This window comes from Bombus terrestris, chromosome 1, assembly GCF_910591885.1.
Source record: "Bombus terrestris chromosome 1, iyBomTerr1.2, whole genome shotgun sequence".
In the NCBI taxonomy this organism is placed as follows: Eukaryota; Metazoa; Arthropoda; class Insecta; order Hymenoptera; family Apidae; genus Bombus; species Bombus terrestris.
The window spans coordinates 5,051,424-5,077,091 of record NC_063269.1 but is presented as its reverse complement, the minus strand read 5'-3'; the positions used below and the strand labels follow the sequence as shown (position 1 = coordinate 5,077,091).

General features: G+C 39.6%; 5 protein-coding genes across 9 annotated transcripts in view; 4 read left to right on the top strand and 1 right to left on the bottom strand.

Moving 5' to 3' along the window:
* Positions 1–15,307, top strand: part of LOC100649835 (hemicentin-1) — a 102,126-nt gene extending 86,819 nt beyond the window's left edge. The window contains exons 6-13 of the mRNA XM_003393111.4: positions 5,366–5,635; positions 6,170–6,278; positions 6,717–6,903; positions 7,820–7,958; positions 8,492–8,679; positions 8,947–9,080; positions 9,417–9,651; positions 14,354–15,307. Of these exons, the coding sequence (XP_003393159.2) occupies positions 5,366–5,635; positions 6,170–6,278; positions 6,717–6,903; positions 7,820–7,958; positions 8,492–8,679; positions 8,947–9,080; positions 9,417–9,651; positions 14,354–14,461 (1,370 nt within the window). The 3' untranslated portion in view covers positions 14,462–15,307. The remainder of the gene's footprint in view (positions 1–5,365; positions 5,636–6,169; positions 6,279–6,716; positions 6,904–7,819; positions 7,959–8,491; positions 8,680–8,946; positions 9,081–9,416; positions 9,652–14,353) is intronic.
* Positions 15,308–15,772: 465 nt separating this feature from the next.
* Positions 15,773–17,479, top strand: LOC100645278 (eukaryotic translation initiation factor 6). The gene is made up of 6 exons (XM_003393076.4): positions 15,773–16,050; positions 16,231–16,316; positions 16,407–16,582; positions 16,655–16,831; positions 16,919–17,100; positions 17,176–17,479. Exons 1-6 carry the CDS (start codon positions 15,944–15,946, stop codon positions 17,183–17,185), a joined length of 738 nt encoding a protein of 245 aa, XP_003393124.1. The 5' UTR covers positions 15,773–15,943; the 3' UTR covers positions 17,186–17,479.
* Positions 17,480–17,638: 159 nt separating this feature from the next.
* Positions 17,639–21,837, bottom strand: LOC100645156. Of its 4 annotated transcripts, none has more exons than XM_048414763.1 (10): positions 21,820–21,837; positions 20,081–20,956; positions 19,769–20,020; positions 19,424–19,703; positions 19,066–19,343; positions 18,833–18,976; positions 18,508–18,751; positions 18,309–18,451; positions 18,109–18,244; positions 17,639–18,032 (listed from the first exon to the last, which is right to left on the bottom strand). In XM_048414763.1, the coding sequence occupies exons 2-10, from the start codon at positions 20,924–20,926 to the stop codon at positions 17,857–17,859; spliced, it is 2,499 nt and encodes an 832-aa protein (XP_048270720.1). In that variant the 5' UTR covers positions 20,927–20,956; positions 21,820–21,837; the 3' UTR covers positions 17,639–17,856. The 4 variants fall into 4 exon arrangements, with proteins under 4 accessions (XP_048270720.1, XP_020720690.2, XP_048270716.1 ...); XM_020865031.2 differs by lacking the exon at positions 21,820–21,837 and adding an exon at positions 21,579–21,698; XM_048414759.1 differs by lacking the exon at positions 21,820–21,837 and adding an exon at positions 21,504–21,630.
* Positions 21,595–23,631, top strand: LOC100645039 (TM2 domain-containing protein almondex). 2 transcript variants are annotated; one of them, XM_012309033.3, is made up of 6 exons: positions 21,595–21,735; positions 22,075–22,310; positions 22,384–22,451; positions 22,519–22,662; positions 22,742–23,007; positions 23,073–23,517. In XM_012309033.3, exons 2-6 carry the CDS (start codon positions 22,214–22,216, stop codon positions 23,206–23,208), a joined length of 711 nt encoding a protein of 236 aa, XP_012164423.1. In that variant the 5' UTR covers positions 21,595–21,735; positions 22,075–22,213; the 3' UTR covers positions 23,209–23,517. The 2 variants fall into 2 exon arrangements, with proteins under 2 accessions (XP_012164423.1, XP_012164416.1); XM_012309026.3 differs by lacking the exon at positions 21,595–21,735 and adding an exon at positions 23,593–23,631 and having other exon boundaries at positions 21,834–22,310; positions 23,073–23,214.
* On the top strand, positions 23,593–25,609 carry LOC100644915 (DNA methyltransferase 1-associated protein 1). Its single transcript, XM_048414770.1, has 6 exons — positions 23,593–23,725; positions 23,858–24,445; positions 24,503–24,833; positions 24,906–25,047; positions 25,131–25,285; positions 25,348–25,609. Coding segments are annotated over exons 1-6 (1,323 nt in total). The 5' UTR covers positions 23,593–23,723; the 3' UTR covers positions 25,453–25,609.
* Positions 25,610–25,668: the final 59 nt, after the last annotated feature.

Here is a 25,668-nt window from a genome sequence, read left to right as displayed (position 1 = left end):
GGATTATTCAAAGAGTTGGTTATGACGTTAGGACGTTCGATAGCGATTTGGCCGAGGGAGCAAGGTGAAAAAACATGGGCGCGACAAATAAATCGCTGTTAACGGGAGATCGACAGGAAGAGTGCGTGTGCTGACCTCAACCCCTAGCGGAGCAGGAACCTGCACCAAGCCAACTATTTAACTGTGTACACAGGCGCTGGTAACCGCGGTACCCTCATCAATCTCCCTCAAAACGCGCCGCCTCGACATCCTGCTTTTCGACCTTATCGACAATTCCAGCTCCGCTGCATCGTCCAACAATTTTGAATCGTTTTTTACGAAACATCGCGACGAACAACGATGACTAATGGCCGGCGAATCGATTCGGCCGGCCGAAACGATGCCTCCAACACGCTTTCGCAGCCTCGGGGAAATATCAGCCTCGGGCGAGCAACGATCGAACAAACGAAACCAAGGAAATATTAATAATCGAGATTTCTGTTTCGCCAACGGCGAGCGATCGTCGGCTTTCTCGATCGGCGCTCGAATAACGCGCGTATACCAAAGTATAACCAATCCACCGCCTGTCACCCTCTTCTCCCTTCTTTATCTCGATACCCAATCTGTAATTTAACCGCGACCAACTGTCATCCGTAATCGAATTGCGAATCGATCGCAATTTTTCTTCTATTAATCGGTTCCGTCCCAGCCCATTCCGTCCTACCCCCAAACTCAAACTCTCGACCCTCTCCCATCGACGCCAAGTAATTCGTTCCGGGTGAAATCGAGTTGGAGCTTGAGTCCTCGCCCGCGATTCCTACGGGAATCCTGCCGACAGTAGACGCGCGAGATGCGGTTTACAAGTATTACCGGGCAGAAATGGAGACACAGAGGCGGCTTGACGCGTATATTGATTAGGGGCATTAGCCGACTGGGACTTTCCGAGGCAAATTGAAAAGTTCGCCTCAAAGCACAGATATATTCCATGTTCATGCCGCGTCGATCGAAACGCCCACGGGAATTTCGAATCATCCGGGCGTTTCGCTATCCTCGCCCCGCCTGATCGTCCTCTTCCCGCGCTGTTCAATCCAGGACCGATGCACCGTTTACTTTGCCACAACGACAGCTTGCAGTACGTTGATGCACTTTCCACCGATCGGTCACGACCGATGTAAAGCGGATCGACATCCGCTCGTTTCCGCCTATTTCGGACGCACGCTTTTTCGTCAAAATTTTATCAAATGTATATACGATACGTGTACGCTCTTTTGGAACTTTTAGCGCGCGAATCGATAGCACGGAGACACACGACGAACAAAGTGGCATTCGTTGCGTATCGATAAGCGCGGCAACGAGCTTCGTGCGACGCTCGTCGAATTAGCAACTTCCCGGTAACAAGAATAATTGGATTTTTCTGGACAAAGGGAGAGACGAACGGTCAAGAAGATGTAAAGCAAACGCGTCTAAGGCAGGCTGACGCGAGAATCGGTTATTCGTTGAAGCGTATTTCTGGCAGTCGTTCTTTAAGTGAACTTCAAACGGGTGTGTTTTTATAGACGATGATGACGTTGGATCGAACAAAAGGTGGGAAGGGTTAAAACAAAGAGAGTGAAAAAGCAGAGGCGCGCGAGCGGCCGGCTTTTGTGTCGCGAAACAGAAATTTCCGTTTCAACCCGCTTCCCCTTGGAGAAAATTTTTCATCGCCGACCCTCGCTAATTAACCCACCGTACGCGAATTCGTTAATTAACCTCTATCCGATGTATCATCTACAAAACAGGCTGTACACGCGAAACGAGAAAAACGCCGACACGCTGACAAATATTTAAATATTGATAAAAGCATATATTTACCGGTGGAGCCAAGATAAAATAACAAAGTGAATATAAATACAAACGTTAAAGTTCCTCTTTTTCCGCGATACCGTTTGCTGCGTGGTGGACAATTTGCAAACAAAGCTAAAACGCTTCCGACGTTCTTTATCCTAACCTTGTGCCTCGAAAACGAATAAAAGATAAAAGGGGACCAAATATCGCATCGCGATGTTTCGAATCGAATCGCTGCGAACGAACAAAACGATCGGAAATTTTTCGTCGCGCGCTCGCAAATTTATCGTCCCTCCGCTTCGTTCCCCCAGCGTGATAATGAATTTGTTTCGATCAACGTTGCGCTCGTTTGCTCGTAATTTACTGGTACCGATGCTGATCGAATATTCATGAAGCATTGTTCGAAAACGAATACCGAGCTACAGAATTTATTGAAAACTCCAGGAGAGGCTGACGCGATTTATGCACCGGGCACGTAGTTTTCCAATGTACAGCTGACGGGCCGGTGTGTTTCCCGCAGTCTTCTGCAAACTTCAAAACGGTTGCAACCGTAACACAGCGTTGTAGCACGGCAGCCGCGTGGTAAGCCCGGACGCCAAATTTTTTTTTCACCATCGATCGCCTCCCGTTGCTTTTCCTCCGCGTCCATTTCCACTGCGCTCCTCGTACATAATCGAAAACACAGGACCGATCGACCAGATTCGCTTCGTGGTCATTATGACTTCGACGATCGACACTCTATACGCGGCGAAGAATACAACGCCACACTGTGTCCTTAGAATCTTCAGCGAGGGGCGAATTTACGAGCAAAGAAATTTATAAGAAAGCAGAAATATAATCGCTCGGTTGATGGCGAGCGTCGAGAGATTATCGATGGTGACGAGTCAAAGGAGAGACCGGAAGAACTGAAACGACAACGACGAGCCACGCATCCAACGAGGATGCCAATCACAGCGGCTAACGTTCGCGTTTGCGTCTCTCGATGCGGAACAAACGCGCGGAATAGAGTTGCAGAGAACAGGTGAAAGAAAAACAAAAGAAAATAGGTTGGTCGATCGAAACAGCTGTGCAGGCTTTTCCGCGGAGAAACACGCGGTGCAACCAAATAAATAGGGTTGACCGGTTTGACACACACTGGCAGAGGGACACCTCTAGCGTGCACAACCACGCGCACAGCAGACCAGTGTCCTATAAAACACAGACAGCCATGGTAAAAAGGGTAATAGAGGGGAAAGGGAGCCAGAGAGAGGGAAAGGAAAATGGGAAAGGGTGGACAGAGCGAGCAACAAACAAAGAGAGGACGCAGTGGAAATTGTGAATGGGTCAGCGAGTGTTCGTTCGCGCGTATTTCGAAATCATTGTTACGTGAAATGAACAGCTGCGCGAGCTACCTGCACTCTACCTATACGACGATTCGATTCGACAGCATCGCGTCGACCGGCTCTTTCATTTTCCACATCTCCCCAGGACGTTCCGCCTTCACACCTGAACAGTACCGGACTTCCAAAAAAAATTCCACGTTAACGTGCGTCATCATGCGCCTACCACCGATGCTTCTTCGCCTGGCATTACTTTTACAACGGAGGTTGCTGCACTTCGAAATACGATTTGCAGAGACGCGAATCTCGTCGTTTCAAGCGCGAAATCGATTTTCGCCGTTCTAAATAACCGCCGCTGATCCGTTCGTCGTGCTGTCCATCGAAAATCGTCTCCTAAATCGTCACGATTCATGGAAAGTTTAAGTAAGCGCGAAAGGATCGTTCGATCCTAACCGAAATAGGTAGAATGTTCGTTAGTTACGCGACAAAAGAAACACTTAATCGGAGAATCGAGTTACGGTGTAGCCGAGTTCTCGCGAGACACAGGCAAGAGAAGGTTGGAGACGAGTTTGTACGGGCTATGTCTATCCGGTTTAGCCGCTTCTCTTTGCGAGTTGCGTAATCGTATTTCCAAGTCTGAATACGAGCTTGTTATTTTTGGCCCTCGGGGAAATAGGTCGGCACTGAAATTATTAATTAATACAATTTGGATCCGTATTCCAACATTAATTAACCATCATTTGTGACGTTTCCCGGTGGCCGCTGCGCAGTTTCATTGGTTTAAATCAACGGGAAGAGCCTGTAGGTAGCCAAGAGGGGGTAATTGTATATTAACACGGTAAATTATTTTCCACGTCCAGTGCCTTTAATCGAGAGCTTTGTCGGGATCAAAACCGGACAAACGAGGGTGAAAAGCGAACGACCCTCCCTTTCGCGATATTCTTCGACGGGCCTTCAACCGTAACCCCGTCGATCGATCCCTTCAACCGCGTAATTGCTTTCGTTGAAAAATACAACGTAACGCGTCAATTCAATGCAAGTTAATCGAATACAGATAGAGATAGAGATAGAGATAGAGATAGAGAGAGAGAGAGAGAGAGAGCGGTACCGACTAGTTTGATAGACTGCATTTATCGAAACGTGATTTCCAGTAAATCCATTCGATGCTTCGACCGACGCATTATTTCATCTCGGTTACAAGCTTTGCCTCGCCATCTTTTATCGTAAGAGACCAATTAAATTTCCCTTCATTTTCCTTTCCCTTTACGCGCGGACGAAGGATTGATCCGTCGATCGATCCGAATACGTCGATTCAAACCGAAACGGGAAAGAGGGCAACGGTAGAGACAAAGGAAAAGGCCGGTAGAATTTTCCTAGGCTGGGACGAGACGCGCACACATCGATTAACCAGAGAGACCGGAATCAGCCAGTGTGCTGTTTCAGCCGGTTTCTCTGTTTCTCCCGTTTGGAAAACAGCCGCGGGATTAACTGCGCGCAGGTGTAATTGAATTTTTCGTGAGCCGCGGCTAACTAATTATTTCTGACAAGGAATAACGAAACGGCGGGATACTGGTCCAACTTTGATTCATTATTTCGAGGTCTGTACGTTAGCTTTGCGTGCTCTTCCTTTCTCTCTCTCTCCCTCTCTCTTTCTTTCTCTTTCTGGGTGTTACGCTCGCGTGCCATTGTTTTCCATTCCATTATCGGGCTCTCTCCGTGTGTTGTCTTTTTTCCTACCGGCCCGGAGGAACACCGAGAAAGAAACATCTTTGTTCGGATCGAACGCGAGAATAAACTGATCGAACGGGCGGTCGACACGTAGCAGTCGTCGGGCCAACCCTTCGACTCCATGTGCCGCTTCTTTCAGATGATACGATCCGGATCCACTTTTAATTACGCGCTCATTAACGAAGGATTGAATCTGAAAACTTGCTACTGCAACCAGCGTTTACTCTCGCAACCGGTGTTTATTTTTCCGTCGTGTTCCGCGAGCCGGCGCGCTATGATTAAAGCTCTGATAGCAATTCTCGTCCGCGATTTCAATTAAACTCTCCTCTCTTCTCCATCGAATCAACCGCCCTGCCCCAACCACCGACAGTTTTTCTTTCCTTTCTTTAAGGAGAAAATTCATTTCCTCACCCTAAGCCGTTAGGCGACGAACGTGTAACCGCGCAAGTATAATTAAAATTTCGCTTGTTTGAAGGCGCGGCGTAACAGGATCGGACGAAATGAAAATGTTTCAGACGCGCCCGAGACGAGACTGGTCGGTGTGCCCACCGGGCAACTGGAAGAAGGTCGTGATCAGTTGGAGATTCGATGTCTAGCCGACGCGAATCCCCCAGCCTCGATCCTCTGGAGGAGAACGAAGAGCCCAGGAGTGGCCGAAGTGGCGAGTATCGGGGAAACGCTGCTATTCTCGCCGATCTATAGGAATCACGCGGCCGTCTATATCTGCGAAGCGGCCAATACCGAGGGTGAAAGCAGCCCTGTGTCCGTTCAAGTGTCCGTCAACTGTAAGTGTCGTCGGCCTCGTTTCCACTTTCCAAGCTTCCTGCTACTCGAGGTCTGCCAATCGTTCTCAAAGTATCAGCGATTAACCCTTCTATACTCGAGACAGGCTTGTAAGCGGCCGTATACTTTCAACCGCTTTGTGAATAAAAATAGCGTTAGAATCTGCGGCCGGTGCTCGATTATGGCTCGATAACGCGACCCGACCGCAAAGACGATCGACCCCGGGACACGATAATCATCGAAGCGTCGAAACGCGTTCGCAAGTGGCTCGCTGAATAGTTTCGAGACGGTATTTGCGTTAGAGCAGCGAGATACTTGCCGGCTTTCAGGTTGTTTTCAACAGTTTCGGCTCCTCGCGCTATACAAACTTTCCCAAGCAGCTATCGCGGTCAAGAATTAGTAAAACGAGAACCGTTAAACGCGATCATCGTCGGCACTCGGTTCACGCGAACACGGTTAGCGAACATTCCAACGCTTATTCCGGATATCGACGAACGCGATCGATAGAGCTAGAGAACCGTCTGGTTTTCACGCAGATCCGCCGACGATCAGCTCAGTGGGACCGGATCGGCTGACTACAGCGTTACTTTTTTCCGGAGCCTCGTTCGAGTGCAACGCTGACGCGATGCCACCGGCTGAATACAGGTGACCTATTCGTCGACTGCTTCCAACCCTCGTATTCTTTTTCTTTCTTCTCGTTCCAATCATTTTCTTTTCTTATCCTCCAGCTTTTGCCGCTTCACTTTCACCTTTGAATCTTTAGTTTGCACGCCAACACGCCATCAATCACCCTGAAAATGGACTCGCTATAAGCTATGTATAATTTACCATTTTATCTTATTTGTTCTGTAAACGCGTGCTTGTCATAATCTTCGTTTGTTTGCATACTTGTTGCACCTTTACGTTCGCCACGTGCCACGGACGTTATCCGTATTTACGAGCGTCCCGAATCACGTGGTTGAAATGGTTCCCGCTAGTGCAATGGTAAACGTCGTTGCACGCGGTAGTTATACAGTAGCGAAAGAGCAATGGGTGAACGTATCGAACTGAAATGCGACAATGGCTTTTTCAACTCCACTCCAGATGGGCCCAGATCTTCACCGATGGCCGGATGCCATTGGAATGCGGTACCGGACAGCGATTGATCCTGACGAACGTGACGTACGAGCAACAGGGTCAATACATATGTCTCGCCTCGAACAAGATCAATGGCAACGTCAGAGAAGTTAAAAGCGATCCTGTATCTCTGCAAGTGGTCGGCGCGCCCAGGGTAAGACGCAAATCAAACTCGTTACGTATAGTACGTTATCCCCTGCCTTGTACGCGTTCTCGAAAGGACGACGCAGCGTTGAAACGATGCAATCGGACTGCGAATTATTACGGGCGGATTAGCTAGAAAAACTCGGTTCGAGGGAAAATCGAGCGGAAAAGGACGATGGACGAGTTAAAATTGAATCGATCCGCGAGACACACGATGCACGTCGGAGAAGAGAAACGCGGAAGTTAACCGATTTTTAACGCGCTGCGATTATGCATTGTCCGTTCTACGCTTTTATTACGAAATCAATGCGATCGGAAAACAAACGATTGCTATCTGCGATTAATTAACAAAATTATGTTTGTTCGCTCTACGTGCTCGTCGATCTGTTGACGCAAACCCGCGACTACACCCCCGCTCTGACATATTTAAATATGGAACGGCAGATTCGTATTTATCCCGAGCTCGTGTACAGGGGACGAGGAAGTGGAAAAATATACGTACGCACGTGCATATACGGGGGTGGAGTAAAACGTCATTTTCACGATACATTCGTCGGTTGATTGCAGTTACACTGGTTTCATACGCGCCGCTACGTTTTGTGTTCCATGATCCGCGCATCACTTGTGACCCCCGAATATTCCGTGCAATCGACGCGAAATATTTCACTCTTGCGCGAGAACGCTAACCGCGAAATGTTCGTCAAATGACAATCGTTTGGAAGATAAAAAAAAAGAAAAGAGGGAAACGAAAGTCAATTATCGACGGTTCCTTGCCAGTAACCGGACTCGTGCACTCGTAAACTTTCGTGTTCATTAAAACGGCGTGTAGGTGGAAAGTAGAGCAGCGAGAACGCGATAGAGGACAAAGACGATGGAAGAACATTGAGAAAAGTAGGGTAGAAGGAGTTGCTTAACGTGTGTCGCAGGTGGTGAAACCGGCCATCACGGAGAAGTTTGTCGTGGCAACGACCGAAGGGAGCCCAGCGAAATTAGAGATCAGACTGTGTTCCGACCCGAAGCCCCGGCTCGTGGCTTGGGAATGGGGCAGCACCAGACTCCACGCCGGTTAGACTGCTTCCTAGCTCTACCACCAAAAGTATTCGAGTCTTTGGTTTGCTCTTTCAGTTTTTTTTTTTTACGTACGTCTCTTCTCACTAATTGGCACTCCTTATTACTGAAAAGTGGTATACTCGCGATTAATTAATTCGAGCATCCCTTTAGCCGCAAGCTCCTCTTTAATTACCCGCCTTTTTCTCGCGTCCTCCTCAACGAGCCGAACCTCCAACTTCCACGACAAGCCTTCGATCCTTCACCAGATTCCCCACGTTCGATCGTCTCTCCATTCTCGAGATCACCCTATGCTTCGACCCTTTCCACGCGTTAGTTCACACTTTTTATCGGCCGTTGTTTAAGTAGAACGAGTTTGCATTTTCGTTTGTATTTTCCGTTCGTTCTTTCTTTCTCTTTCCGTTTCTTCCCTTTTCGTTGTTTCCCATACAATTCATCTCGTTTCAGCGGCCCATGATCTTACGTTGATCGAACTTTTACGATTATAACGATAACGCTATCGGATCTAATTACCCGGCAAATGTTTGCAGGTGAAGTTCTGGAATCACGATATCGGGCGCTGGATCTAGAACCGTTAGCGGTCGAGGATTGTTATATTGCCGTCTTAGAACTGACTAGCACGGTGAAGGAGGATCAGAGACTGTACCACGTAATCGTGGAGAACGATCGTGGAAGCGATCGCCGAGCCCTGATGTTGAAAGTCGACGAACCAGGACAGGTAATTATAAGGATATCTATTCGACGTGAAAGAAGAAACCGACTAGCCGACGCGTTTCGAGCGAACGTTCTCGCCTGTATTTATCTCTCAACTTGCGAGAACAGATGGCCTAATTAAATAATTGAACAGAGTCTGTTGGTATTTAAATTAAAATAGCCGGGAACATATATATTCTGTACACGCGTGCTCGCTAGAACGCGCGCTCGAAACAATGTTTTCTGGGTTCCAGAAAAAAGCTCTTTTTTTCCTGTCGCGTATTTGTTACAGATTCCACTCGTTATCGGCGCTGTCGCTGGGTTTACGGTGCTCTCGGTGCTGGTAATGGGATTCGTTTGTTTCCTACGCTCGGATAGATGCTGCGTGGCCAGAAATACGGTGCCTGCGCTGCAGCAAGTGCATTGGTAAGCACACGATATTGCGTCCCCTGGTGATTTGCACGAATAAACGTCGAAGCAATTTACATGGAAAACCTAGAGAACTCTTTTCAAGGAGACACATCCTCGCGGAGCACGTGCGCGTTAATGAATTATTCGACGCGCTATTTCCCTCGGTTGGCTTAATTGCTGGCGTCGCGAACCGACGTTAATTCGTCTCTGAGCGATTTTACGCGATCTTACACGATCCAACGCGATATGCTTATCAACCGATCGAATCGAGGGGTTACGCGAAAGCGAGAAAGCTGGGAAGCTAAAGCAGCGACAGTGGAGAGCGAAGCAGACAGTGGTGGCCTGTTTCAGCACGAAGGCTTCGAACACGATGATAGAGGATCCTCGCTTAGCCGTGGACACGATGGAACGCAACAGCCAGCAGTACGCGTCCGAGAAACGACCGAACCACGTTTTGAAACCTGTCCCGTCGCAACAGTATCAGCAAGAGTGTTATCAACACGATCCACCGCACCAACAGCAACATTATCAGAGGCATCATCATCATCACCACGGACAGCCTCACGGACCACAGTATACGCTTCAGGTCAGATAAGTTGATAGACAGAGAGACAAGAAACAAAAACTATTCTCACAGAGTAGAGTGACGATGTCGCTGAGCGACATCCCGCAAAACGTTGTTTTATTCCCTTTTCTCTTAGACCTGACTGTCTCTCTCTCCCTTCGTATAGCTGAACGAATGCACGAACGGTACACAATACGCACAGCACAACTTCCCTAGACACTGTGCTTTTCTTGCTCATTTTTCGAGCGAATCTCTGCTAACGGAAACGTACACGACGCAACACCATCCCCCGGGCAGCTCATTTTAATTTTCCATTCCCAGCAGCGCCTAGTCAAGTTTTTCCATCGATCTTGCCGCTCTTGATTTTTCCCGGAATCTTCCCACGTTTCCTTTCTCTCTCTTTTTTTGTTTTATTTATCTATTTAAATCGCCAACTCGGGGAAAAAATAAGCAACGAAACGAAATTCCCTTTGGATTTTTATCCGATGAGCGTTGCGTTCGGTCCATTGCAGCCGTGCAAAGGTACACGTTAAAAGTGAAATTTTTTTGCTCCCGCGAAAACTCGAGAAACGAGAGTGAGCTAACGTACGCGAAAAACAACGCGTAGAAGCATTCGGTCCGTGGCTGCATTCAAGTTGCCTCGGTTTTCAACATTACCGTATCATCTCGTTCGATGCAGGATACCAAGCACGATCCCTTCTCTTCTTTTTTCTTTTTTTTTCTTTTTTTCTGTCAAGAGTTTAAAGCTTCGAGAAAGATCAAAGATCTTTCAGCGTTTTATCGTTGGTTGTAACACAAGAGTTTCATATTCGAGAGTTTAGCATCCGTTACACCTTTCAGATATTTACGCATGACTTGAAGGCCCGCAAGACGTACAATTTCGTCTGGCACGAGAGAATCCATCGGTCTAACGGCTAACCAAGAAATTTTTACATCGTTGTATGTCTTGGTCTTGACTGAGCATTTTGCAGTCTTCGTCTCGTCCTTTCTCGTGTTCGCGTTTACCTTAGAACGATCTCACGATAGTCGAAAGCATCGCGCTAAAATGATATATCGAGAGTATTTACGGCGAGAGTATTACAAATACACATGCTCGACTCTCGCGTCCCATAACGCCAGCGAATAAAAGTAGCTGGTATCAGATCGCGATGATTTCATTCCAACTATTTTTACGATATCGTCGATCGCGTTGTGTTTTCTCGTTAGATACCATTCTATCGGGAGTTCGCTCGTTCAAATTCCGTCGACGTATGAACGAAAAAGGAACGATCTCAAAGGATACGCATGCATCCGCTATGCACGAGACATGGTGTAACGCTTTACAAAAATGATACATATATTATACAATTACCGACCATCGTCGTGTAAACTTGTATATACACATACACGTCGAAAGTATGTCATATTTTCCGTCTCGTATCGCAATAACGCCACGTTGACAATATAGACCTGCACAAGTATTGACCACTAGTCGCTGTCCCTACCCCGATCGAGATAGTCGTTTGAGTGATTTATGCGGCCAGTAGGGTACATTACGCATGCATTTGGTTGCATCTAGACATCGCGGTATCCCTCTGCCAATTACCGCAACGTCCTTGTAGGTCGTAGGTAACGTCATTTAGATACGTGTACATAAGTAGCGGTTGCAGCCATTTTTGCTTTAACGCGACTGCCACTTTCTCAAATCAGTCCGACTACTAGAAGATCCTTTCCTTGTTAATTAACGGTGAACAATCGAAAGAATAATCGGTTCACGAACGTTTTCTATACGATTCGTGCTACGGAGGTCAGACCGTGTCTTGGAAGTAACGGCAAGTAGAAACGAATGTTGCAGGTCGGCCGCAAAAAGGAAACGAATCCTAATTTAACTTTTCTCTCGAGCCATTTCGATGATATAATCTGACCCACTTCCGCGGGGCATCGCGTGGAAAACATACAGCTGGTAAATTAAGTATTAGAATTTTGAATGTTGTCTCTGTATTACTCGACAGAAATCAGAAATTGGTCGCGCGTTATAAGAGAAGCGACTGTTGTACCGTGAAGAACGAGATTGGGTTAGGAGTTTGATTTGGTCCATCCGGCTTGCATCTTTCCCATTGCTTTCGTTTCGTTCTTGCATCCAAACAGCACTATTTCCAGGACGAGCGCGCGTTTGTCGGCGTTGTCGTTTCTAAACGAAAGACTGACTCTTATTTTAAAAAACAGTATATATACGTATACCATCGGCTGAATCATTGCCTGTTCACTGTATATCGAGGTATCAAGGAGACTTCGAAAATTTATATATATATATATATAGATGGTTGTGAAGATAATTACTTACGATAAATCTCATTACCGACAGATTTATTGTTATTATAATAACCGGACGGCGAGCATCCGCCAATGTAATTAAAAGCCACGGATAATCGCATGTTCGATTACCGATCTATTCGTTTAAATAATCCAACTTCGAATAAGCGTATCAGCGATTACTGAGAATTACCCCTTCGAACGATTGGGATAGGTTACAGTAATGCTAATTACTAATCGAAGTTTACGATTATTCAGAACAATTCCGCGGCTCGATAACGTTATGTTCCGTCTTGTACACACGCTTAACTGGTTTCTCCGAAAATCGATAGACAAGAGAGCAAATTGCTATTTTACTTAAACCGATCCGTGAAAAGGCGCAACGTGGGCGCTATCTCTACCAAACGAACCTTATTTACGATGTAATTTAATCGTTCGAAGGGATTTCCCCTTGATTTGCGTTCGACGACGATTATTACCGAGCATGTTACGACCTCGCAAATTCCGCGTGCATGCTGACATTTCTGTGTACATATCTTTTACTTACCTTCATTGAGACGACGTTTCTTCTCCCTCCCTCTCTCTCTCTCTCTTTCTCTCTTGCTCTCCCTCTCCTCGTCACATTCGCGCTTCGTCTGATCGCAACACGTCATTGTCATCGTTAGCACAGGATCATTGTAACCATTAATTAGCCTCGCTGCTTGCGTTTCGAGACTGTCATCGCCGTCGGTGAACTTCGTCCATGCCTGTAACCAAGCAATCTACGTGAGACGACGCTGTATGACGCTCTGTGTAGAAGCAGCTCGAACGAGCTTCGAGTACTCTCTTTCGTGTATCATGTTGTCATTAAAAAATAATCATACAGATGCGTGTGCTTGTCCGTTTGTTATCAGACCCCGTAATATCCCTTTTACCATCGCGGAAACGATCGCGAGCATGCCACGCAAGTACATACCTATACAAATTATCGATATCAACCTGTTTGAAACCGTGTACAGTATGTGACACGTTTGCGTAACATCGAGCACTGTTTGCTTCACTTTCCCAGTATATCCCGTTTGATATAAGAATCCAAACGAACCCAGGACCGTTTTATAGGACGAGAAATCACGATATTTTTTTTTTTTTTTTTTTTCTTTTTTTGTCCTATCCAACCCGAAAGAACAAATATTTTGATCGAACGAAAATTCCAACGTTTTATGAAATTTCGATTACCAAACTAGTTTAAATATTTATTCATAACGTTTATCAGGACGTTATTTACATCGATGTCGATAATATTAACATGCACGCGAATATTTATTCCGTATTTGCGGATATTCGAAAGTCATTAGACACGTTGAAAATTATGTCGCAGCTGGTAACAAAGCGATGCGTTTTGAAAAATTTCATTGAAACAATGCAATTAATGCCTACTTTATTCGATGACAATTTCCAATTGGTAATTGCTCCGTCCAATTGTCACGATATTTTCCTCGTCAGCAGCGTATTTACATAATAAAACGCATCATTTTGGCAGCATTGCCGTGTCAATACCGGCGCATCGTAATGAACGGCATCAATAAATATCTAATAATAACGTGGAGAACAATGAGCCGATCATAACCCGAAGAATAAAACGGCCCTGTTTCTTTCTACGTACATATCAGAATATTTGCACAAACCGCACCTACATATATTCTATAGTTTATTATTTCCGATTGCTAAGTAATCACCCGTAGCATATACTATCCATAGAGTTTTATTACCCAGGCGCTTACGGTTACGCGCGTATTTACCTTGAATGCGATCAAATTCGCAATCTCTTAACCCATTAAATGTCAATGGCAGATCCAGTAGCCTTTCTTGGAGGAGGAGCGAAATCCGCACAAGATTTAAAATATGCTTCATTTATATTTCGTAGGTAATTTATGTTTTAATATCTCTATCTGATATCCTAGATCGAATAATTAAATTTACATTAATTATATGCCTAACAAATTTTTCAGAATATGATGATAGTGATATATTTATATTTTATTGTTTTTGAAGGTTAATCACCTTATCGCCCCTCCTCTTGATCCGCCGCTGTTAATAGTCAACGTTGTGCGAACGCAACATTTCACTCGCAATTTTTCCTCTCATTTTGCTTTCTATCGTTGTGGTTGTGAAAGGAAATTCCATTTGCTTGATATTCTTCTCTTCATCGCAGACCCTACAATATAATGAAATTTTGTAAACATTGAAGTAGATATTTACACCGCTATATATTACCTATCTTTCTCTATGGACTTCTGTAATATATCTATTACTTTAATACACTTTTTGTATATTAAAAAAGGAATATATAAGTTCAGTTCTTTTCGATAATGTTGCGTTTTCGCAACTTTTGTGCATTACCTCGCCGCTTGGTCCTTAATGGGTTAAGATCCTTAAGATGAAAATTGTGCAGGGGGAGCAGCTGTTTCTCAAACCAGATCGTTTAGCAACTCTGAAGCCCCATTGCAAGATCGAGAAGCCGCCGCAATACACGACGTTCAAGCCGAGCTCGAACAACTGAAGAATTTACTATTTCTATTTTCTATTGATGTACACATTGATCGCACAAACATACACGCGTCCTATGGGAAACCGGAGGCAAACAGGAGAAACGAGAAGAAGATAAAGATGGAGATGGCAGAAGAATCGATAGGACGAGACTGAAAAATGGCACGCAATCAAAAACAGACAAGATTTACGAATAATTCGCTCTCTACCTCTACCTCTCTTTTCTTTCCTGTCCCTATTTCGTTTGTATGATTCGACAGAAAAAATATCCGACGTAAAGTGAGATGTTTTGCATCGTCGGTCGATACTTCCAGTCAACGAACTTTTGTTTTGATTTCTCTTTCTTTCTTTCTTCTTTTTTCGCGACAGATTTCCCTTTCCTGTACAGATTCGACGAAGAGTACGCTCGAACGAACGAGAACACTGAATACGTGCCATTCGGTCGGTATTGTTGGCGTCGATAAAATTCGAGACTACTGAAGACACCGATAGGATTGTGACTTTTACCGTTAATCGATAGATTGCATAATGAAAAATCATTTTCGCGCAACTAATACTGCCAATATATTCTAACAAAGACGATCTCTGCGATTTCAGTACCAATCAAAATGAAAACTATATCAAAAGGTATTTATAATGCTTGCGATAATGTTGTTAATAAAGCGGTGATTTTTAACAATTACTGGTTTTATTAATATTATGCGAACGTCGAGTCTAACTTACGCTCATGTCTGCGAGTTATCGAACGTTCGAAAAATCACGCAACATAACGATTCGTTTGAAAACGTTTCTCTTTCCTTCGCATGACTGTTGCCAGTATTATCAAAAGACTTTCAATAAAGGAATTGTGCAAACATCATTTGTCTTTGTTAATTGTAAGCACTGACTAATGATACCTGATTGTTCGATTTTAAGGCGTCTTGACGTACTGGATTAGCGATGTTACTTCTATGAAGACTGTATAATATAAGTAAAAAAGAAAGTGTTAAATGTATCATTGTTATTAAGCAAACGTAAGTAAAGTTTATCTGGTATAATGATGGTTAAGTTATCCTAGAAAAAATATGCTTTGTTTAGTAACTTACGTAATTAAATATGTTTTTGGCGAAGCAATTCGTATTTAGTTTTACCTCAATTTCATAGTATACGAAAATAACACAATTTGTATTTTAAGAGATGCGAACGATTTCAAATGATTACAATTGCGTATACAAGCTCGTACAACGGAAAACTCGTGGTAAATTTCGAAAGTAGCTAGTTGGAATGTTCTATCGCAAGAGGGCAGACAATGGCTCGGGCCACATGAACGAGCAACTTTCTTTTCACATGTTTACGTGATCCAATGCTGCGATAAACCTCGTGCTACTGTGTGGAAGTGTGAAATACAGGTTAGCGTGTATACCACGGCATATACTTTAAACACTGATTAAAATCTAACATAACAGTTTCAAAATTTTGGTTGAAATCACAATACGTCAATAATATATTTATAATCATGGCGGTACGTGTACAATTTGAAAATAACAACGAAGTTGGAGTGTTTTCCAAGTTAACAAATTCTTATTGTCTGGTAGCAATCGGTGGTTCCGAGAATTTTTACAGGTATCAATAAGAATGAGTCATTATCACTTTATCTTCAACTATACTTAAACTTATGTTGTGCAATACAATAATTTTTTCCAGCAACTTAACAATTTCATAACCTTGCATTGTCAACATGTGTTGACATAACACGTATTATGTTTCTATAATTCATAAAACAAATATTATTGGTAATTACAGTGTATTTGAGGCAGAATTAGCTGAAACCATACCTGTAATTCACGCATCAGTTGCAGGATGTCGTATAATTGGTCGATTATGCGTAGGTAAGCACGATATGAGAGTTCTAACCTCTAAAGTTTAAAAGTAACCATGTTTGGATAGAAGTTTTAAGCATGAAAAATAAATTTGAACAGGAAACAAAAATGGGTTATTGGTGCCAAACACAACAACAGATACAGAACTACAACATATACGAAATTCCCTACCAGATAATGTTAAAGTACAAAGAGTTGAAGAAAGGCTATCTGCTCTGGGTAATGTTATTGCCTGCAATGATCATGTTGCTTTAGTACATCCTGATCTTGATAGGGCAAGTATTATACTAAGGAATAATCTTAATTTCTTTTCTTTCGGAATACTTATCATTGATATTATTTCATAGGAAACAGAAGAAATTTTAACTGACACATTGAATGTAGAAGTATTTAGGCAAACTGTGGCAAGTAATGTTCTTGTAGGCTCGTATTCTGTATTATCGAATCAAGGTGGTTTAGTACATCCAAAAACATCCATACAAGATCAAGATGAATTATCATCTTTGTTACAAGTACCACTTGCGGTAAGATAATTTCATATATTTAAAAAGTAAGACATAAAAGACAAAGAAGTTAAATGTTTAATTACCAAAGTAAAATACTATGTACAGGCAGGCACAGTAAATAGAGGTAGTGATGTTATAGCTGGAGGAATGGTTGTAAATGATTGGGTTGCCTTTTGTGGTATGGATACAACTTCCACAGAACTTTCAGTTATTGAAAGCGTTTTTAAACTTAATGAAGCTGTTCCAACTGCTATTACATCAACTATGCGTGCGTCACTTATAGAAAGGTAATGTATATTAGGTTTTAATGATAACGTTAACCAGATATGATAATATTAACTAATATCTTCTACTTGTTTCAGTATGTCTTAATTAAAGCAAAATGTATAAATAATGTTTAACAGTAGACTATGTCAATACTGCGCAAAACAATAAGCATTATGCATTCAACAATACAGTTGCAGTAAACCCACTTTCTGTATAATTCCGACACAAAGTAATTTATAATTGTAGTAAAATTCTGTATTAATATTTACACTACATGTATTATTAAGTTCTTTCATGGACCATCCAAACAACTTTTACCGAGTAAAATGTAGTCTATTGAATGAAATGTATCTAAAAAGATATCTCAAAATAAAAAATAAATAATACTAAATCACCAAATTAGATAGAAAGAAAGTAATACTTACCTTTATTATATTTAATTAAGAAGATGAATTCCTGATATTATGTGTAATAAATTATTTTCCCACTAAACTTCTTTAACTTTGTTAATATTTTTTATATTGAATTGATGTATGAATTGATAAATATAACTGCATATAAAACGGAAATATTCTATTGAAATATATTTTAATCCTTAATATTCTCTTTGAATACAAACATCTGCGTTAAAAATGTAAATTATTTCGATTATGACCCCAGCTGTCTTACTTAGTAAATGAGCCATTGTCAATAACATTGTGCGGACCAGCCTGCTAATTAAATCTATTACAAATAAAAAGGGGCAGCCTGGATGTTAATAATTTTGATCAACAAGACTAGAGTAATGGTAATTGTTCGGTATGTAACAATTCGGAAGCAGCTGCAGAGTCTGCACACATAACTAATGTAATACCTGCTTGATAAGATGCAGGAATACGAATATGAGTTACACTAGTAGTTCGATTCTTAAGTTGGCGCCTCTGGGTATCGCGTATCATATTTACAACTTGACCTAGTAATAAATGACAAAAGAATAGTGTTCATTGTTTACAATATTGGTTTACAATTAATATAAATATGAAACATACCAAAAACATTGAGCTTTCGCCACTTTTGATCCATAACAGCAAGTGGTGTTAAATCCGTATTGGGATTCCAATGAGCCAAAACATCATCTCTTCGTACTAGTAAAATGCTAGGACTTACGAGTTGATGCCAGACATACTAAAATTGATAAAAATTTACATGTATTATTTAAATAAATAACCTATTTCGTTTATAATTTTACCTGTTCAGGTAAGCATTCTAATGGATTAGTTAAATAAATTCCTGCTTGTCCTACACCAAATATCATTTGATGATGCCATGCATCCGGAATATCATATCCTCCTCCACAATGTTGCAAATTTAGCGTTGCTATCGGTACAGCACCTAAAATAAACTAGGATGTTTATATTTTTGCCACGCATATTTTATCGATTACGTACCTTTTGATATCCAATAGTGTAACCAATGGGATAATGAAACTTTTCTTTCCGGATAAAATGCAAAAAACTTTGTTATAACTGACCCATTTGTACATAAAGCTATACCACGAGCCAAATCTCCGTGTGTCGATCCAGCTATTGATCGACTGTATAAATATCGCGGTAGTGGCGTACCCAGTTCTCTTTGCCTAGTATTGACACCTTTTATTAATGTTTCTAATGAAAATGGTACATTTAAAGCCAACTACAAAAATCATTATTTAATTAATTAATTAAATCACTGTAAAAATATTGAAATGGCACAAATATTTGATAATAAACATACTAAAGCGTTTATCGCAGCAGTAGCACCACATGCAGAAGTTGCTATTTGAGTTACTTGTTTCACAGTAGCTTCTTGTTCGCTCCATAGCATAACCTTTTCAACTATTATAAGGCCATCTAATCGTTCATTAGATAATTCGTTTTCCTAAATGTATATAAATAAACACTTGCATAAATTATTACAGTTGCATGTAATACATAAAAATATATCAAATTATAATAAGCTCTATTAACTAGATTTGAGTCACCACTCTGATTAAATGCAGCTTGCTTATTGAGCATCAATTTCTTTGCCATCATACGATGATAAAGAGTTGAACTGAGATTCACTCTCCGAGAGCTTAAATTCGAATTTTCTGGAACGGAAGCTGATGAAGATTCAACCCACAATTCAGCATCTGAATCTCTATTGTCACCTGGTGAAATAAGGTCTCCGCTTGTACTATGATATCCATATGATTCTTGAAGAGGACACTTTCTCTTACGATGTATTTTAGTAGTTTCCCATTTTCCTATAGATTAACAATTTAACACAATGATTTAAACAAACTGTATCTTCTCAAAGTATATTAATATAACAAAAGTAAAGTACCTGCTCCACTACTACTAGTACTTGGCATCCATGGTGAAGGATAATTTGGCTGTATGCTTGGTTCAGGAACAGATGGATTACTGCTGGAACATTGCTGAAGCTCTGCATTATTCACATTTTGTACACTTTGCTTTGGGTTTTGAGATGTTGCTGTAATTCCTTGTTTAGCCACAACTTTACCACTACTTAAATCATTTAATACTGGATCTGGATCTACATTATCTAACGCTATATTTTGTATATCTTCATTTATAGAGGCCATATCACTGTCTCCTGTATCCTATATTAAGAATGTTAAAGTAACTAGTGAGAGAGAATTATGATTTTCTCATCACAATTCAATACCTGTTCACAAGAAGGCCCAGGATCAAAATCCATTTCCAAAAAATCCATCTCTGGACTTGATCTACCACTATGACATTGTTCATCTTCCTCGCGTTCTTCCACTTGTCCTTGATTTATCTCTTCCTTTTGAATTAAATAAACTACATCATCATTTCCTTTGTATATGTAAATACAATAATCTTCCCCATCCGACATATCACCTTCATTTCCAGAACTTGAATCCTTCCTCTCATTCTGTTCTCTTTGTGTATTCTAGTTAACAAACATGTGAATTTATAACATATTATATTATAGCACAACAATAAAACTCACTTTTTGTAATCCACTTGGTCCTGGCACTTCCCTATTCCCATTAATGTTAGGTCTTAAAAAACAACATGTTCCTTGACTTGTTGAACCTATACTACCCCCTATATTATTTAATAGGCTGTTAGATCCATAGGACCTTGATGCCCAGACACTGCCCATTTCAGGACTAGAATCTGAACTACATGACACTTTTGATGGACACTTTTCAATTCCAGAGATATAATCTACATTATTTTTCATATCAATATCCTCGTTTGGTTTAGCTGTTGATATATTTGGCTGTATTGCAGATGAAACTGGTGCTGAATTATTTAAATATAAAGTAGCACTAGATGTAGCACCAGTATTATAAGAACCTGGTATACAATGATTCACATGTGTGTTATTTTGACTGGAAGATAAATTTATGTGCATTGGAGGCTTAGGCAAGTTCAAAGCGCTCGTGCTCATTACAGTCTTATGCTTCAATTGACTTGTAACAGCAGTATTCATAGTTTGAGGTTTAATATTGTTGGTATTTAAAAACATGGAAGATACACTTGCATTCAATATATCTTGATTTGTATCTTGATCCATACTATTGGTAAAAGTACATGTATTACTTTGCATAGATCTTGTACCATTAGTAAATGCAATCGAAGCTTTTGAAGATAAATGATTCTTGGCACTATTGTCTCCTAATTTATTACTTAATTTTTCTTGATCTCCATTTAATTTACTTTCAAGTTGTATAACTTTAGATGATTTAGTCGATTGTTCAATTGATTGATTACCATTTTTTTTTAAATTTTCTTCTAATCTTGTTTCATTTTTCTTCTGACTGTTACTTGCACCTTCTTCAGAACTCATATTATTTTTAAGATGATAGCAGCAAATTATCTATTAAAAAATGGACTAAAATTACTTTGCTTGCTTACTTTAAATTATGAATAGAAATATTACTAATATAATATATATAAATATTACTAATTATAAATTATTTTTTTAGTTAATGTATAGTTATAGAATTTTATTAAACAGAACTGTTATAACTGTCTTATAATACTGTACATCACAAAAATGTGTTAATGAATACTTTTTACCTCCGAATTATTTTCTATTAATATTACGATTATATAGAGTTTATAATTACTGTCTTTCCAAGTAAGTCTAGATTACAAAATGTTAATCGTGTCAGTCTTTGATGCACAAAATTGTCAACAAATAAAAGATTTGTTTGCTTCTACAGGTATGCTGTTCTGTCAAGTGAAAAGAATGAAAAGCCTCACTAATATTTTCTCTCGTATTAGTTCCGGAAGTCAGCTGATTAGTAGAAACAAATGTAGTTACACACAAGTTTATTATTTTTGCACGTTTCTTTACGAAAAAGCTTTCTATTCGTTTATAGCATTAGATAGTAATTCACATTGGTTTTATTGATACGAACACAAATGACTTTGAGAGAAAATTCTCTCTTATCTTGTCTTCACATTAATAAAATAATCAAGTTTTCAATATTTACAGAATATTATCATACGCGCTACGAGTTACGATATGTTAGATGATTTGCCTGAAAAGAAATATTATATAGAGTCTCTTTTAAATCAGAATTCGTTAGAAATACGCAATACAAATAATCTACTCTTGGAGGTCAAGGAAAATATCAGCCAATCGTAAAGGTTCATATGTCTATTTGTACATTTAATAGTAAATAAAATTGTTCTAATAATAGAAAATAATTAATGTAATTTATATATAAGTACTTAAATGTTATAACAAAACAATGTCCAAATTGATAATAGTTCCTATGCAAAAATTTGTTACAAACTGACACGCTTTTCACATTTAAGATATATTTACGAAATATTATCTAGGAATTTAGATAATGTCAAAGGAACGAATGTGTGCAAAAAGTCCAAGATCATTAGTTTTTAAATCACAATGCTTTGTTTTGATTAAGAGCAAATTCAATCATTTTTTATCTATAACTAATTCTAAGATTGGCTTTTAATAATCAGGAGGAGTAAAATTTTATTCAGATTTCGAACGAGCTACTAGAATGAACAGAATTATGATTTTCTATACATAAATAAGTAAAAAATTATCGTATTTCTGTATATGTGGAGCATTGGTTTGATTAATTAAATAGTATTCATAATGAATGTTGTTCATATTAATTCGAAAAATGTGATTTTTATTCTTCTGGCAATTTTCTCGACTACTGCCAAGCAGGCTCATATGGGTTATGATCATGGTAATTATAGTTCGTTTAAGTGTTTGTACAAATTATTTTTGAAGATACTTACAACTAACAATTTTGATCACAGAGAGTGCAATCAAATATGCACAAAAAGAAGCTAATGTAAACTCAACACCAGCTTACACTAGTACAAAGGTAATATAAAATTTACTACTGCTGTTTTAATAACAAGAAATTGTCTAAATAATTATAATGTTGATAGGAAGAAATTTTAAGATTATGTCCAAATGGCATTGCTTGTTCAGAATTAAGTGGAGATTGTTTAAAATGTGATTTAAATCCCAATTGCGTATATGGTGCTGTATATGTAGCTAATTGTTCTGTTTTAGAGAATATTGATTGTATTGTAAGTAACAAGTTAATATTTTTTATCTTACATTAGTATCTGACATGTATTTATACTGATTAACATATAAAACTTCAAGGGTGAACAATTCTTTCAAAAGAAGTATATATGTCGTTACTGCTATCAAACAGATCATTGGGAGCATGAATGTCAACATAAGAATTCATGTAGCTCTATAGCTTCTCCACGACAGTATTACAGAACAAATTGTACAGTAAAAGATGATATATTATGTCTTGGAAGGCGTAGGTTTATGAAAAATTTATTATGCAATTGGACTGTGGGATATCGTTGGTCTGTTGCTTTATTCTTGAGCATTACTTTAGGAGGTTTTGGTGCCGATCGGTACGTTATATTTAGTACATTAAATGTTGATTAGAAATGCTTCTTATTTTAAACACGTGTTGCAGATTTTATTTAGGTCATTGGCAAGAAGGAATTGGTAAATTGTTTAGTTTTGGAGGACTTGGAGTGTGGACATTAATTGATGTGATGCTTATATCTATGAGATATTTAGGTCCAGCAGATGGATCATTATATGTTTAAATAGATGTAATAATAAGTATATTGTACATAGAAATAGTAAAATTTATAATTTTATAAGTTATAGATTTAAGTAATTGGATTTTATTGATTACTCAATCAGTATCTACAAAAAGTGGAATTTTTACCTATCACTTTCAAAAGAACTGAATTATTATGTGATGTATATATGAAACATTAGATAGAAGCCTTTCATAAGCATAGAAAAAATTATGGTATTGACTAATTTGTATAATCTTCTGGATAATTAATATAATTTCAAAATTGTTAATGTACACTTTAACTTGTGCAATAAAACGGTATTTTATTGTATTGTTTTTAGTGTTTTATAATTGATATTACTTATTACATGTATAACTTCTAATTTCATTCATTTCGCAACTACAGAGGTGGGGGAAATCTTCAACAACCTCTAGCGGAATCATTCAAAAAATCCGGGCGAATGTAATCAGTTCGAGGAACTAATACAGCTTTGGGTGTCTGTGAATCGCGAATGAGGAGAAGGCGAATATTTAACAATGTATGTACATAACAAAATAAATAAAAAGCTTTACTTTTTAAATATGTTATAAAGATTCTATCTTATAAATTTAATATAACGTCGAATACTTTGGATTGTAACATAACCTCAATGTAAAATGTCTAAACACAGGAAGGACAAAAGTTTGTCGAAACTTGATAGCATGGCAGATGTCCGCGATATATTAGACATCGAGGTACCTACCACAAGTGAGCTCACGAAGGAATCAATTATAGGTAGTGACAAGAAAAATCGTAAAAAATATGAATACAAAGTGCCGAAGAGACCGGAGGGCATGCATCGTGAAGTCTTTGCATTGCTCTGTAAAGATAATACTGATGTACCTCCGCTATTTCCAACGGATACCGCAAAGGGATATAAACAAGTTAGGGCTAAACTTGGTATGAAAAAAGTGAGACCATGGAAGTGGACACCATTTACTAATCCCGCTAGGACAGATGGTGCTGTTTTTCACCATTGGAGACGAGTTGCAGATGCTGGAAAGGAATATCCTTTTGCTATATTTAATAAAAAGATTCCTATCCCAACATATACTAATGCAGAATATGTTCAACATTTGGTTACAAATGGTTGGACAAGAGCAGAAACCGATCACTTGTTTGATTTGTGTAGGAGGTTCGATCTAAGGTTTATCATAATCAAAGACAGGTGGGATTGTACAAAGTTCCCTGCAAGATCCGTAGAGGACTTAAAAGAAAGGCAAGTAAACATTGCATACTTTGTAATTTCTATTTATAGATTTGTATAATCGTTTAGGTATTATCAAGTGTGTGCAGCTTTAACAAGGGCAAAGTCTCACAATGACAAGGTTTATATGTTCGATGCTGAACATGAGAAACGCAGGAAAGAACAGTTAAAAAAATTGTTTGAAAGGACACCGGAACAAGTAGAAGAGGAACAAATGCTATTATCTGAGCTAAGAAAAATCGAACAAAGGAAGAAGGAAAGGGATAGAAAGACTCAAGATTTGCAAAAATTAATAACAGCTGCTGATCACCAAGCTGATCCAAGGAAGAATGAAAGAAAACCTGCAAAGAAGAGTGGAGCTTCTGCTCGAAGTAGACCAAACAAAGCTGATACTTCTCATGTAAATATTTTGTCAATGATTTTAACTGTGTTTATACACAAAGATTTATTATAAATGATTTTAAATTTTTAGACAGTAGAATCCGCTGGAATTAAGTTCCCAGATTTTAAAAATAGCGGTGTTTCCCTCCGTTCTCAGCGAATAAAATTGCCAAGTAGTTTAGGTCAAAAGAAAATGAAGGGTATCGAACAAATGCTTAATGAACTTCGTATAGGTATCTTTAAATTCAATTTATTTATTGTTTCATTTTTTTCTTCATTTTTTATATTTTACTTTAATAATACGATTATATTTCAGAGTTAAATCCACCACCCACGGAGCAAATATGTCAACAATTTAACGAATTAAGGAGCGATATCGTTTTACACTATGAACTTCGAAGCGCGTTATCGACGTGCGATTACGAGTTGCAATCATTGAGGCACCAATACGAAGCTTTAGCACCAGGGAAGGTACATTATTTAAATAAGGAATCTCAATTGTTTCAAGAAATAACATTACATTAAATTTTCAGACATTAACGATACCACCTGCCTTGTTACCAAAAAGCGAGCCGGAAGTTAAAGCAGATATAATAGATGTGGTGGGTTCACCCAGTATGCCATCTGTTCCTCACTAATTTCTATAATAGCTTAGGACGATAAAAACTGTAAATAATTTCTTGTACGTTGAAATGCGATAGTTCAGATTATTTAGTACGCTTAATTGATGTTTCTCTCCTTGTATTATTTCTTTTTACTCTTCATTAGAAACGATTAAAAGTAATTTAAGAGAAATGGCAAAATTGAATTATCTTCCTCTTCCATAATGTCATCACCATAAAGTGTATCAAACG